Source organism: Falco peregrinus, chromosome 2, assembly GCF_023634155.1.
Source record: "Falco peregrinus isolate bFalPer1 chromosome 2, bFalPer1.pri, whole genome shotgun sequence".
Classification (NCBI taxonomy): domain Eukaryota; kingdom Metazoa; phylum Chordata; class Aves; order Falconiformes; family Falconidae; genus Falco; species Falco peregrinus.
Window position 1 is genome coordinate 123594151 of NC_073722.1, and position 14152 is coordinate 123608302.

The 14152-nt window shown below is 40.2% G+C and overlaps 1 protein-coding gene across 1 annotated transcript in view; it reads right to left on the reverse strand.

Moving 5' to 3' along the window:
* The window catches only part of PRKCA (protein kinase C alpha), a 159988-nt gene that overhangs the window by 17490 nt on the left and 128346 nt on the right, over window positions 1–14152 (reverse strand). The window contains exons 9-13 of the mRNA XM_055795016.1: window positions 5930–6073; window positions 4964–5134; window positions 4335–4336; window positions 1973–2065; window positions 291–353 (exon numbers count right to left, since the gene is read on the reverse strand). Coding sequence (XP_055650991.1) covers window positions 291–353; window positions 1973–2065; window positions 4335–4336; window positions 4964–5134; window positions 5930–6073 — 473 coding nt within the window. The remainder of the gene's footprint in view (window positions 1–290; window positions 354–1972; window positions 2066–4334; window positions 4337–4963; window positions 5135–5929; window positions 6074–14152) is intronic.

Here is a 14152-nt window from a genome sequence, read left to right on the forward strand (position 1 = left end):
ATTAATGGAGAAATAGCTGTACATGACCATGAACACACTCACACCGAGACTTCAGAACGTATACAAGTATTAAGCATCCCACAGGAATGCACAAGATAATGTTTTACATCGTCAAGAGTTTTCATTTGAGTTGGGCAGAGCACAGATGTCGGGAAAGCTCACAACAAAAAGAACGCTACAGTGACTGCTTTTTAGAAAATGTTTTAAAAATGCCCTGAAACATTAAAGAAACCGATCCTTTTGGGATTTTAAAAACAGTTCAGAAATTACTTATGTCAGATTATACTCACCTATAAATAATCCCTCTGTTATGGAGAAAGAATAACCCAACTGAGATCTCAGCTGCATAGAACCTGTATGAAAAAAAAACCCAACAGATTTCTTACTGCCTCATGATTTCCTTCAGACAAAATATTTTGGAAATGCATCATGGTGAGGAATGATTGTATAATAGCATATTAAGTATATAATACATAGTGTGTGTATATGTATATTAAAGTATAAGAATATATATTACAGGCAGATTACATAAGACACCTTATGTCAACCGGACTTTAACATACACATTTTGAGTATTTGATGATAAAATAATGCAGAATTAAAAAAAAAAAAAAAATTTAAAATGTCTCCCTAGACCACAAAAAAATGGTGCAGCTGGGGCACAGCATTTTGCTGCACTGATCTAACTGCCGGCAAAGGTCATTATCTCTATTCACATATCAATGCTGAGTTCAGGATGCTGCTCAATTTACACTGCAATTCGCATGGTATGAAATAATTTGTAGAAATAGTATTCCTTTATACAGGCTGTTAATGGATGCATTACATACAGCTAATTAAAATTATTACCATATAAAATATAATTGCCGAATGTAGTTAAAAGATACATAATATCGATGGATGGTTGAATCCAGGTGCTGTGGAACTGTGCAAAATATAGGCAAGAGGATTATTTAAAGATGAGGTTAATTTTTTAGGCCAGCACAAGGGAGAGGAAGGCTCAGCTCTGACACTTGATCAGAGGTGTTTGGGAACGTGTGTGCTGGAAGATGCTCTACAGGCGTAAGCTGTCATAAAGCACCATAGTTTTCAATGGGTGTTGGCAAGTTACATTAGCTGGGAGTCAGGGATGATCTGCCACCATCTAGTTTATATTCAGTGAGCTGTTGAAATCTTGTTTTATATCTCAAATGCTTCTATTTAGAAAGCCTCTTATTCAAACAAGCCCTGATTACTTAAAACGAAATGAGAAATTATTTCAGCTGAATTCTTAGAACAGTTGGTCACACTTGATTTTAAAGTTTCGTTGGTAAATGATTTATGAAACACTAATAAATGATGACGAGATGTTATAAGCATGACTAAAATGTTACTGATGGATCTAGTCACATTTGAAGATGCTACAGTTCATTATCAGCTGCTCACTGATATGTCAGATGTACAATTACCTGAAAGGGACCATGTATATCAGCAACTTCTAATAATTTATTAACTCGTCACAAATAAAACTTCTATAAAAAACTAGGATCACAGAAATTCTTATAAGCTATGCACTGAATTTATCTCGTATAAACTGTAATTTATATTGCAATGCTGACCCTATTTGTATTGCCTTTCCCTGTAACATTAATTCAGACTGAAATGTTCTAACCACTTTTTTTTTTTTTATATTCAGTGCTAAAAACACCAGAATACCAAGTAACATCTTTAATTTCCTGTTGCCTTGTTTAAATTCTTGTCACTTTTAAAGCAGACATTGCATGCCTTTGTTTGTGCTGTGTTTTTGAACAAAAAGGCACAGCTACCTTTGGTCTATGTGTGCCACCAACATATTTGACATAAACTTCAGGTTTTGGGGGCCTTAGAAAAACACACTCAAAACCCACCAGCCTGGACTTCATACTGAACCTGGGAAGAAGACTGTAAAATTCAGATGATGACATGATTTAAATACATAAACACGAACACTCACACTGCTTGTGGCTCCTTAAATTTTCCTACTTGCTGAATGTGATACATGAGATCACCACCATTCACATACTCCATAACGAAATACAGGCGGGTCCTAGGGTAAAGTATTAAAAATGCACATAAATACATTAGAGAAAATATTAGATATGCATTGATCAGCAAAAAAGTCACGAATATGTTATTATAAAGCTTTTAAGATTATTAGGACTGGTTGTACATTCTGGCAAAATTTATAGATCAGGAAATGGAAGTGGAATGTTTTGTAAAACCGGCAAGAGTAAATGACTGATGAGATCTGCCTACGTTTACTAATTTTAGTGATGTTATTTCATATATTATTTGTCTACAATGGTTCCCACAATTGTCCACATATAGTTCTGTCTGAAAAATCTATTTCTCTAAAAAAAAAAAAAATTCTAAAAAGAAAATTGGAGATGGTTGAAAATTCTTGTTTTGAGACCATTTCTAATCCTCCCTAATAAATTTTCCTTTGGAAGATGGCAGGTATTAAATAAATGTATTTTTTAATTATTATTAAAAGAAGGCAAGAAGAAAAACAATTGTAGGGTTTACAAAAGTATCTGGAACTTTTACATGTGACACTAAATTAACTTCTTGTAGGCACACATTTCAGCTAGCGGGAGATGGCAATACTGTTTTGGAGGGAGAGTTTTCCTGCACAGTGAGGGTATTTAAAGGCCAGATCCAGCTGTCTCAAAGCAAACGTGACCGTAACATATTTGAGTGCACTCAAAAGTAGTATTTTCCCACTCAGTGACCTTCAGACAATAAGACTTAAAAGAGTGGGTCTGTCTCCCAGTTTTTAGAGGACTAAGACTGGGCTTTTCCAAGTGACTTCAGTAAGAATACGTTGATTACACTCTACAGACACCTTTGACTTAGGGTGGAAGATTTTGACCACCTAACATTAACAATTCTGGTGGACAATATCATGGCAAGCTTACTACCTGCCATTACAACATGACCCAGACAGTGTACAAGATGCATTAAAAGTCTTCCTCCCCGTTATGGAAGAAATATTTTTGGCTTCCTCTGATTTTCCTTTAGATATTTTGGACAGAAACATTATCCTGAAGTATCTGTACAAAAGTTCCTACCCAATACTCTGATGAGAAAGAGACTCGTTACTAAGATGCTCTGGTTCAGTCTCTTTCCTTCAGCACTGATTGAAAGTCTCCAATCATCCAATAACTAAGATTTCAAACATTAACATACCTTTAAAATCTGTGATTTCCTAAGCTGGGCTCAACAGACCAGCCATGGGCAAAATGCTTAATTAGCCAGAACGGATTTATAAAATTTAGATTTTTATATGAATTGTCTTTATTGTAAAATCCATGGCAATAGCAGCCTGCATCTAAAAGCACTAACCAAAATTTAGTAATTTTTCCTATGGTCATACAGTCTATGCCTTTTCTTCTCTTTATACAATTTCTCATTTTTGTAGCTAATATTAATCCCACAGAATATTTCATAGCACCAAGCACAAACTACTCAATGCTTTGGAAAACATTAAGTAGATTAGGCAAAGGCAAAGCTGTTAATGATTTATCTGGGCCTTTATGCAGCTCCACTGCTTTTGTACATGATTAAAAAAATAAAAAGTTAATGTAAATACTAAAAACCCTCAATTTTTTTCTTTCATTCCCCTTAACTAGAAAATACTAGACATTTGTACTTTTAAGATTTTACATTTAAAACGTACTTGCTCAAAAGATAAGATTAAACAAAGTGTTTTTTTCATTTACTGATGAGACTAAGCTTTTTGGCTACTAATGAAGTTATCTAAAGATAAAGAATGAAAGGGAGCTAGAATACTATTTCTACTAGGACATCTCTTACCTTATTACAACCATCTTCATATTATAAGTAGAGGTAGGAAATACATTTTAGAAAGCAAAAATTACCAAATGTAATAGTTCCCAGATTCACATTTTCTTGTGATTAATTATGTCTGCAAATCTGTTGCATTCAGTCCATTTTCTGTCAGAGACTGGCAGACGTTAATTGGAGTTTGAAAATGCCTCTAACACCACAGGGAATGATGCTGTGAGATGCTAAAAGGGTGACGTGGCTTGTTTGTGGAATGTTGCGATGTTATTACTGCAAACTACCGGCTGCTTGGTTGTTCACTTCTTTTTAGATTAAAACCCATCAACTGTGTAAGAGGTAAAAGATATAGAATAGTCGAGTGGAAAACCAAGGTATGTCCTTTCATCGCTGCGTTAGGTAACAATCCAGCCCTGGGGCACAGTTCAAGGCCTTAGCTGTAAGACGGCTACCAGGCGAGGCAAGAAGGGCCTCAGTTTCTTGTGAATAAATACCTGTAGCCAGCTCGGGACACCTGGAGCCAGGCCGCTAGCCCCAGGGTGTATCCATGGCTGCTCGAAACCCAGGCCAGCTGCCTGCCACGCAGCTTTCCAGGCCATCCAAGCGACCGGCACGGTGCTGCCATCCCACAGGCTGTCCCTGGGAAAGGTTTTGCAACGTGATGGGGAAACGCCGCTTCACGTATTTATAAGAATTAAAAAACCCCCCTCAACGCTTTCCTCTGTGCCAAGGGGTGCCAGAAAACTAAATTAAGTTCATCAACATTGATTGAGGACTAATCACCTCACGATACAGTAACAGCCACTGAGACTTTTCATGTACTATCCTCAGATCCTTAAAAGCATTTAGGAACGTTTGGGGATCTGGGCTTAAGGCTCTGACGCAGCAAAGCACACGTTATTAAATTTATGAATTGTCACACTGCTCTGCTTGAATTACTGTATGAAGAAAAATCTTTAAACCTAGGTTTTATATTAAAAATACTAGCGGTAATTACATGTGGTATCTCCTTCTTTACCATCTCCTATGCACAGAAGCTATGATATATACGTTGCATGATAATACATATCATGGAATGGATAAAATCCATGACCATATGGAAAACATCCAGGTGACAAGAAAGACAGAGCTCACGTACAACTGTTTGGAAACAAGAGTGAAGCTGTGTCAGGAATGGTGGTTTATCTTGCAATGCCAGGACTCGTTTTTCAACCATTGTACATTCAACATCATCATCCTGAATCACCACATCTTTTTTCAGTATTTTTATTGCATAGAGCTCCTCTGTCCCCTTCCTGTCTGCCAGCATCACCTGCGCAAAGAGAAACAACAGGGTGAAAATATTCCTAGCTGCCAAGGAGGGAAGGTGACTCATACGCCCGAAGATTTGTATAGATGGCAATCCAGCTTTTTTTTTTTTTTATTGGTATAGACTAACTTGATCAAAACTCCAAAAATATCGTCATTACTCACCCACTGCAACGAGCTGTACCAGTCATTGCAGACAAAGCCTGTGCCAAACCCCTCTGGTTAATCACAGGCACGCTGCCAAAGGGTTGCTCAAATGTTAAGTCCTGGGGGACACTTCAGTAAAGGGTACTTGAGCACGTAAGTGGTTGTTCAAACAGACAGAAAAATAGCAACCCCTTCTTTCGACTAGGAGGTTTCAAATATACATATATATATGCTACTCCTAGTTTTTCCCTAATATTCAGCCCTACTGATGCTGGTGACTTCCAGAACTGGCAGAATGACCTAGGTAGTAAAGCCAGAAAAGTAGTTTTCACTTCCTTGAAACTGCCGGGAAGTGAGGATCTAAAAGTCACCAACTGTTTCTTACATCCTGACCAACAGTTTGAGGGCTTTTAAAATTTTTTTTCAAGAAAAACTGCCAAATGTGACTGAAGCCTGCTAGTCCTTAGGGAATCACCCTACTCCATGTTGAGAAATCCTCCCTCCAAAATGCACAGCCTTTTGGCTCTGGAATTGGCTTCTTGGAGAATTAGTCATGCATTCTTCCTCAAGAAAAATAAAAGAAAAAAAAGAAAAAAAAAACCCAAACCAAAAAAAAACCAACGCGAGTGGAATAGTTATCAAGAATTCTTACCTTCCCAAAGCTCCCCTTTCCAAGAACCATGAGAAAGTTGAAATCTGTCAGCTTCACCCTGTCCAGATTGTTGGACGGCACACTTGAGTTCTTGTCTTCTGTTGGAGTAATGACTTTGTTACCAGCTGGCCCAAGTTTGGCTTTCTGAAGAACATACACACACGTACACACACAGAAATAGGAAAGTAAGAAGAGCAGCCTGTTTCCTTGCCAGAAGGGATCACTGGGTGGAGGTCACAATTGGAGATGACCCTATCTGAGGTGGCATTCCCAGGAGAAAGGCTGCACAGCAACATTTGCGCAGACACAACTTGGAAGACTCATTCCAACGATACTTTGACACTACTGAATTAAAGTGGAAAACTGTGTTCATGTATAACCAGATAAAAGCAGCTACACTTATCTGGTTAGAAGAGCAAAACCAAAGCAAAAATCAAAGCCAAAGGAAAAAAAAATCACTTATTTTCATGCCAAAAGCAGGCTTATCTGGTGCTTTTGTTTTGAAATACAAAAAATGCTTTCCAAAAATACCATGCTAGATTCTACATAAGGTATTTTAGGACATAAACAGTCTCTTCAGTACATTCTCTTTTAAAATGTAATTTTTAAGTCACTGCATAGCAAGAGTTAGGAGATTTTTGACATGCATTAAGAAAAATAACCTACATTAAAAAAACCCAACAACACACCACATGAGAATTAATGCAGATGAACATGGCCACTTTCAAACTAGCAATACAATCAACTTTGATTTTCAATCAAGTGTTGATCTGGAAAAGGAAGGAAGGGAAATATTTCATACAAAAGCTCTGCCTTGGCAAGACAGTCTGGTTTGCAGAAGGTTGCAACAAAGTCTCAGTATTTCATACGAGACACCATGTAATTGCTCAAGTAAGTTGCACTTCAAATCTCAAAGTTAACAAGAGAGAAAAAAGTAAGACTCACCGAAAGATAATGCGGGCTACAACATAATATCCCTCTTTTTCTCAAAATAATCCCATATACCAGCAGAAGCAAAACCAAGAAGGTTTAATAATACTTTAGGATAGAACTGCTTTCCCCCCATCTATCCAGTGTCTTGGTCTCGTAAATAACCTCTAATATGGTTAATTTACTTTGTGCCATTGACATATGGTTGACATTTAAGGATAAATACTTTTCTCACTGCACCGCAAAAGGACAATATTTGCGTATTAGAGCAGCCTGCCAGTACCTAAAGGGGCTGATGAGAAAGGGGCATGCAGCAACAGGACAAGGGGGAATGGTTTTAAGCTGAAAGAGGGGACATTTAGGTGAGATATTAGGAAGAAATCCTCCCCTGTGAGGGTGGCAGGACACCAGCACAGGGTGCCCAGAGCAGCTGTGGGTGCCCCATCCCTGGCAGTGTCCCAGGCCGGGCTGGACGGGGCTGGGGGCAACCTGGGCTGGTGGGAGGGGTCCCTGCCCAGGGCAGGGGGTGGAACCAGATGATCTTTAAGGTCCCTTCCAACTCAAACCTTTCTGTGTTTCTACGGCATTATCACTGTTTTGCAGATAAAGAAAATTATAGAAGTTAAAGTTTATTCAAAGTCACACAATAAATCACCTCCAAAGCCTGGTCCCGCATACACCTTTGGCAGCTCATTGCAAACTGGAAGATAAAAACTTTCCCCTCCCCAGACAAGTTTAAAACTTGATGATTGAAAGGGGTGACTCAATTCACAGACTCCAGCCTTCTGCTACTGCAGGCAGTAATGTCAAGTAATCATCTGATAAAATAACCACACATCACCTGAAAAGCACATTCAGATTGGATGACTCTTCCTGCAACTTTAGAAATGCAGGAAGCCTCATACCTGCCACAGGGATATGAATTTGGGGAGTTTAGATATATTTTTGTGTGTGTGTGTATGTTTGGTTTGGATTGTAATACAGATTAAAACGTGGAATTTCTGCTATCGCTAATATTACTTCCTGGCATGAAAGCAGCACTTGGAGATGCTAAGCATGATCATGTGCTGTGCAAATGTTTAGGAAGAGCCAGTCCTGGGAGTCAGCCTAAAGTCCCTGATCCTGCAAGGGATGGTCCTGCAGCAGATCCGGCTGCTGGCACAAATCCAGGGTCTGCAATGGCCCTCTTTGTCGGGACAAAGCTCCTTTCAAGGCCACAATACAAGACTGAGCCATAAGCAGAACAAGTTAAAAAAGAAAAATCCTAATATCCTTTATTTGTAGGGGGTGAGTGGTTTAAAGGAGCAGCTTTGCTGGCCAGGTCTTTGTGATGCTCTCACATATGGGGTCTCAGATAACAGAACCTGCTTTTCTGATACAAGAAGGAATTTCAGTATCTGCCTTTTCACCCAGTAATGGAGATCGAAATCAGGCACTGAGTGGAAAACACTGGCTTTATTTCTTACACTTAAAACCCCCTGGGTAGGTTGTTGGCAGCCTGTTTGAAAAATGTATCACTCGAAACAACAAACTGCATTTTGTTCCAAGGCAGATTGTGTCTCTGGGTACAAACCTGCCGCTCGGGCAGGGGGTGCTTTCTGCCACCCCAGGCTCGGGGCTATCAGCAGATTTTCCACAAGAGAAGAGTGGCAGATCCGTCAGCAGGCTCCTGTGCCCTCTGCCGGCTCCCGGAGCCGAAAGCACCGCGCTCGCTGCGATCAAACACACGCGAGACAAAATTGTCAGCATCTGACGGCAGCGCCTTGAAATAATATCAGAGAACCAAGCCAAGGCCTCCCTGTGCCCTCCAAGAAAACCCTTGGATTCAAAGAGCAACAGAGACATGCTCCTTTTACTTCCATTTTCTATCTTTTTTGAATTAGATGTCACTCTCAGTTTGGTAATTTCTTTTTTCATACAGTAAATTTTTAAGGAGAACATCAGGCGCCTGCTGTTTGGTCAGGTGGGCTTCTGTGCCATCTGCTGCGGGTGGATGGCTAAGGCAGGCGGGAGCTTATCTGCCTGCCCTTATCCTGACGGGAAGCCGCCGATCCTGGTTATCACCTCGCTGGTGCTGAGCTAGCTCCGTGCGTTAGCCCCGGCGGTGGTAGGTGTAAAGAGAGAACACTGCTGCAAACCGTCTATAAGGAAATACAGGAATGTGGCATCCATGAAATGCTCAACAGCGACCAGGCTGACTCAATGAAAGCACACGGACCCAAAGGGGAACGGCCTAATGACCTGATTAAATTGTCATCACCTTATCAGAGGTCCCCATTTCCCTTCAACAGGGCCACCAACCCTTGTTGGTGTTGTTCATGAGCACGCCAATAAAAGTTTTTCACATTTAGCATGTGAATTCCTTTTACTGCTTTTTGGCTTCAGGACCTACTGAAAGTATAGTCGGAATTTCAACACTGGCAAACATATACTGGGAGGCAAAAAAAAAAAACAACGAAACAGTAATAATCCAAAACAAAACATTTCACAGATGATCCATTAAGATCTTCCCAAAATACTACCGCAACATGTTTTGATTATGACTTAGCCTCAGGCATATCACTTTGTTGTCTTAGTACTACTTAAAAAAACTTTCCAGAGCTATTGGAACAGAATTAGGCTATGGGCATGGAAATAAAATTAGGTAAACATGGTCAAGCCATTACAGATGTTACATGTGCCATCAAGTTTTTGATGGGACGGTAAGACATCTTTATGAAATAAATCCTGAAAGATCTAGTACTTAATACCCATCTTCGAGAATTAGCTGCTGTGTATATTCCGTGTTTTTCAATTCATCCTGAAGTACAAACCCAAACCAAAACATCACTTAACATGCTGCATGGAAGTTTCTACACTCAGCAGAAATGTCACAAATCGTCACTAACAATTGATGTTGATGGATTTAAGGAAAGGCTTTAACCTTACCCCTTTACTGCAGAGCCTAACCCAGAATATGGGGCAAGACAGAAGTATTTCAGAAACTCAACTGACGATTTATAGTTATGATTAAAAGATTAGGAAATGTCATCAAGTATCAACATTGCTTTACATTAAACTACAGAAAATCTACAGTGGACGAATGTTGTGCCTTATTGCAAGCAATGGGTGAAGATACAGGGAAACAAGCATTTGCTTACCAGATTTAGCAAAGGTTTGGAGCAAACACATCCGAAATGTGCTGAGCTCAGTGTGCGTGTGGAGCAGACCCCATCCACCCACGTGCTGTGGCCACTTCGCAGGTTTCCTGTCACCTGCGTGAGCCTTCCCCTCACCCGCTGGGTGAATATTTAGTTGGCTGTGCCCACTGGAGCTGTTTAATGATGTTCTATACAATGTGATGACTTGCAAACTTTCCTCACACACAGCAATGTTAATTTCTTACTATGTCCCACATGGGAAATAACTTGCTAAACATATTTTGCTAGAAAACCGCTTTTCCTCTGTTTTTTTAATACCTCAACATGTGGGACGTTGTTTTTTCACATAAAGTACAATTTATATATTTTAGATACTTCAGATGGGGAAGTACAAACTAAAACTACTGTTAAAATGCAGTCAAGGAGAGGAGCACAATAAAAATAAATATACTAGAGAAAACATTACATTACTGGTGCATTTTAATTTGAAAAAATGAAATGTAAAACCACACAGCATCACTTTCACGTCACCTCTGCATCCAGGATTGCCCACGATGAATAGCTTTACTGTTTATTAGAAGGGAAGAGAATCTGTTTGAGGCTTATGCTCTGTTAAGACCAACTTAAGAACTAAAAATAGGACAGATATTGGATAGAAGTGATTTCCAGAGCTCCTGGGGATGCTGTTTCAACTAACCACAGAGGAATGAAGAGACGCGGGGCTCTGCTGGCTAGAGAAACTGCGTGTAAGGACAGCAGTTTGTGATGGAGAGCTTCACACACACAAAACTGAAGAGCAGGGCATTGGAACTGGGACATACACAGGTCAGGGCACCTGATGTGACACCACAGGCAGATGTCTTGTGCCCTAAAGCTGTTAAATGGTGTCCAGATCTTTCTCGATCTTGCACAGAGCCATCATTCTCTCTTCAAGCTCTAGCCTTATAAACAGCCCCAAAAATGTATTTTCTCAGGTATTTATCTAAACAAACTTTGAAGAGGATCAGGTTTTCTTACGGTTGGATATAGCTAGAAAAAAGGAGGAATATGGAAAACACCTGGACCAGGCAGAGAGGTGGGTCTGAAAGGAGGAAGAGCTCACCAGAACCACAGCCTACTGCTTGCTGGCTTAGAGGAAAGCATATTTCATAAAAAGCAGATTTACTTAAAATATTCCGTATTATTTTGGGACCTACTCGTTCTTACATCATTACAAATATCACAGTTCATTTAACTGATTTTATATATTAGGGTGTTTTATGCTTGTTTTCTTTTTTTACAATAGCAGGAATGCCTCAGCTTGCTTTAAATTCTCCACAAACTCTTTTACAACAAAGAACCACTTTTATTCAGATTAGTCTAACGTAGCGTCCAGTGACTGGTAATACTTACAAATCTTCTTTTAGCAGCTGTAGAGGCAGAGCGCAAAAATGGGAATTCTAATTTCTGTGTGCCCACAGCCAGCTGCAGCGTATGTTAGTGTACTCTCATGAGCTCAAGAACATAAAACATTTTAACGTGCTCTTACTGAGCTCTGCCATAAGTTTTATATCTGATATGCCATGAACACTGCAGAGAGAAAATGCCATGCAACCAACACACTCTTCCAGATTCCTGACGCAAAACCAGTTTTGCAGCTACAGAAGGGACATAAATTCAAATGATTCATAAAAGCTTATTAGAAAAGAGCAATGATATTTTGCTTCTTCCTACCATGACTAAAGTTGAAAATGGCAGAATTCTACTTGAATTCACCTTTATTTTTTTATAGATATTCTAACTTGCTGAAGTTGAAGATGGCATTTCAGGCCTTGGATTAATTTTCAATTTACAATCCGACTGCTTGGCTTAATATCTTCAATAAAAACACAGTATTGTTACAACGAAGCCAGCTTGCAGCAAACAAACCAGGAAAACAGTTCGTTAAAGGTAAATTAGTCTGCACTGGTAGCAGAAGAGTTAATCCAAAGAGAAAACAAGACATGCACATCATCTTACTTCCTTTGGGTTGGACGCACCTTATCTCGGCCCGTTCTTTTACCCTGAAACCACAGGTGAGACACACTTTATATATTCAGCCCCGATTTGCTTCTCCATGGAGTGTTACAGAAGTTACAGTGTGTTACATGGGAGACGCTCTTGGAATTTGGTGTGCGCTTTCTGGAAAAGCTATCTCAGGTTTTGCTGTAAAAATAATTCCTTTTTTTTTTTTTTAATCTAAGTGTAACAATTGTTCTTTTAATTAGATATGGGGGGGGGGGGGGGGGGAAGACTTCCAAAACCTAATCAGAAGTGTGATGCAAAGATCAGAAGTGTGATGCAAAGAAGAAAAAGAAATGATTTAGGGAATAGTAATCATTATTGCACTCGATTTTCCACTGCAGTAAAGTTCTCATCGAGTCTTTTCAAAACTTTCTTTCTGATTTTTTACTGTGAAGACAACCTAATAGGACAAAACAACAAATTGGAACATATCTGAACATTGGCTCTTCTGCCCTCCAGTTATTACCTACGGAGCAAAAAGATGAAACTGGTAATTTTTCCCATTAGCCAATAAATAAATAAAACTTGTAAGAAATTAAACCTCCAAAAAATCTACCCAATTCACATTCCTACCCTCAGTCTCTTTAGGGGAACCAGCTGCATATCACGATGTTAGTGCTTTAACACCTTGTAATGCTCACCTTCATTATTCCTCCCCTGTTGCTGTTTGCAACATTCAGCTTTGTTCCCATACAGAAAAAGAAGCGCTGGATTCCCAAACTGCCCAAACTTGCGGCCACCCCCTGCCACCCCCAAGCACAGCTTCAGAAGGGAGAAACCCACATCAATTCCCGCGGAAAAATATTCCAGCCAACAAAAGGCCTGGCGACTGCAGTCACTAGAGGATGCACTTTTCCGTTGCCAAGGCAACTCGCTCTTAGCAAGTTCACAGATGCCCAGCATGGATATCTATTGGTAACAAATTTTCAAGAGGAGAAAGTGATAAATGAAAAAAATATTTAACAACAACACTGAATCCCCATCACGTGTGTGGAGGTATAGACACAGACAGCACACGCAACCGCGGTTTGGAAGCAGCGGGTTTATCGCCACATTTCATCTGTTGCTTATTGGCTCCGCTGACACCTGCCGGGAAAAGAAATGAAAGGGAGAGCTTTGTTCCCGGCAGCCGAGCCTCCTCCAGACTCACAGCACTGCCGCACATCACACACCAGCATCTTCTCCCCTCCTCTACGGCAGGTTCCTCCCAGCACCCACCGCTTTGCCCATACAGTCGCACTCAGCTGTAAATAGCACACGAAGGGTGGAACGACAGAGAGCAGCACTGGCTCCAGTCGCCGCTGCAAAAACCCACGATGGTGACAGCACGAGGGTCAGAAATCTAAGGGCTGACTAAGCAGGCTTTATTTTGGCTCCCGAGACTTTCTTGGGATCCGTGGAGCAGGAATGTCCTCTGGCCACAATTCAACCCCTCTGCAAAACTCTACAAAAGTCCTGCCTCTCATGCTGCAACAAGTTCTCACCAGGTCTTTGCTAGGGCCCAACACACTCTTCAAATGTCACTGGTGATGGAACCAGCCATCTCATGCTAGTCTGTCTTGCTCCCAATGTTTCTGCTCCTAATTCTTAAATTAACCCAAAGCCATAGCAGAGCTGCATGTAACACTCTGCATAACACATAAAAAAAAAAAAAAAAAAAAAAAAAAAGCAAGCAAAAGGCGTGGTGAGAAGTGAGGAAAGGAACAGTCTGAACAGTAACATTCCAGTTTCGCTATTACAGCCCAGGAGGCTTCGGCTGCAAGTGTGAAATTAATGCTCAGTTCTGTCTGTCGCTACCTGGATGCTCCGCAAGAAGCATCAGAGCAGCTCAGATCTGAGACAAACCATAGAAAATGTCACTGACAGAACTGGCAAAACTCATCCTAAGGATGTGAGAAGGAGAAACTGAAATAATTTAGCCAAGTCTCAAGGAAGGACAAAAAAAAGCCCTATTCAGGTTTCCAGTCATGAAAGCTCAGTGGGGATTTTGATCAACAAGTTGAGCCATTAGCAAGCCTTTAATAAAGTAAATAAATCCAATAAATTTCAAGTCAAAATCTGGAGGAAAAACCCTCCCATTCACTGAAAAGTTCTCCATCATTGTGGCAGC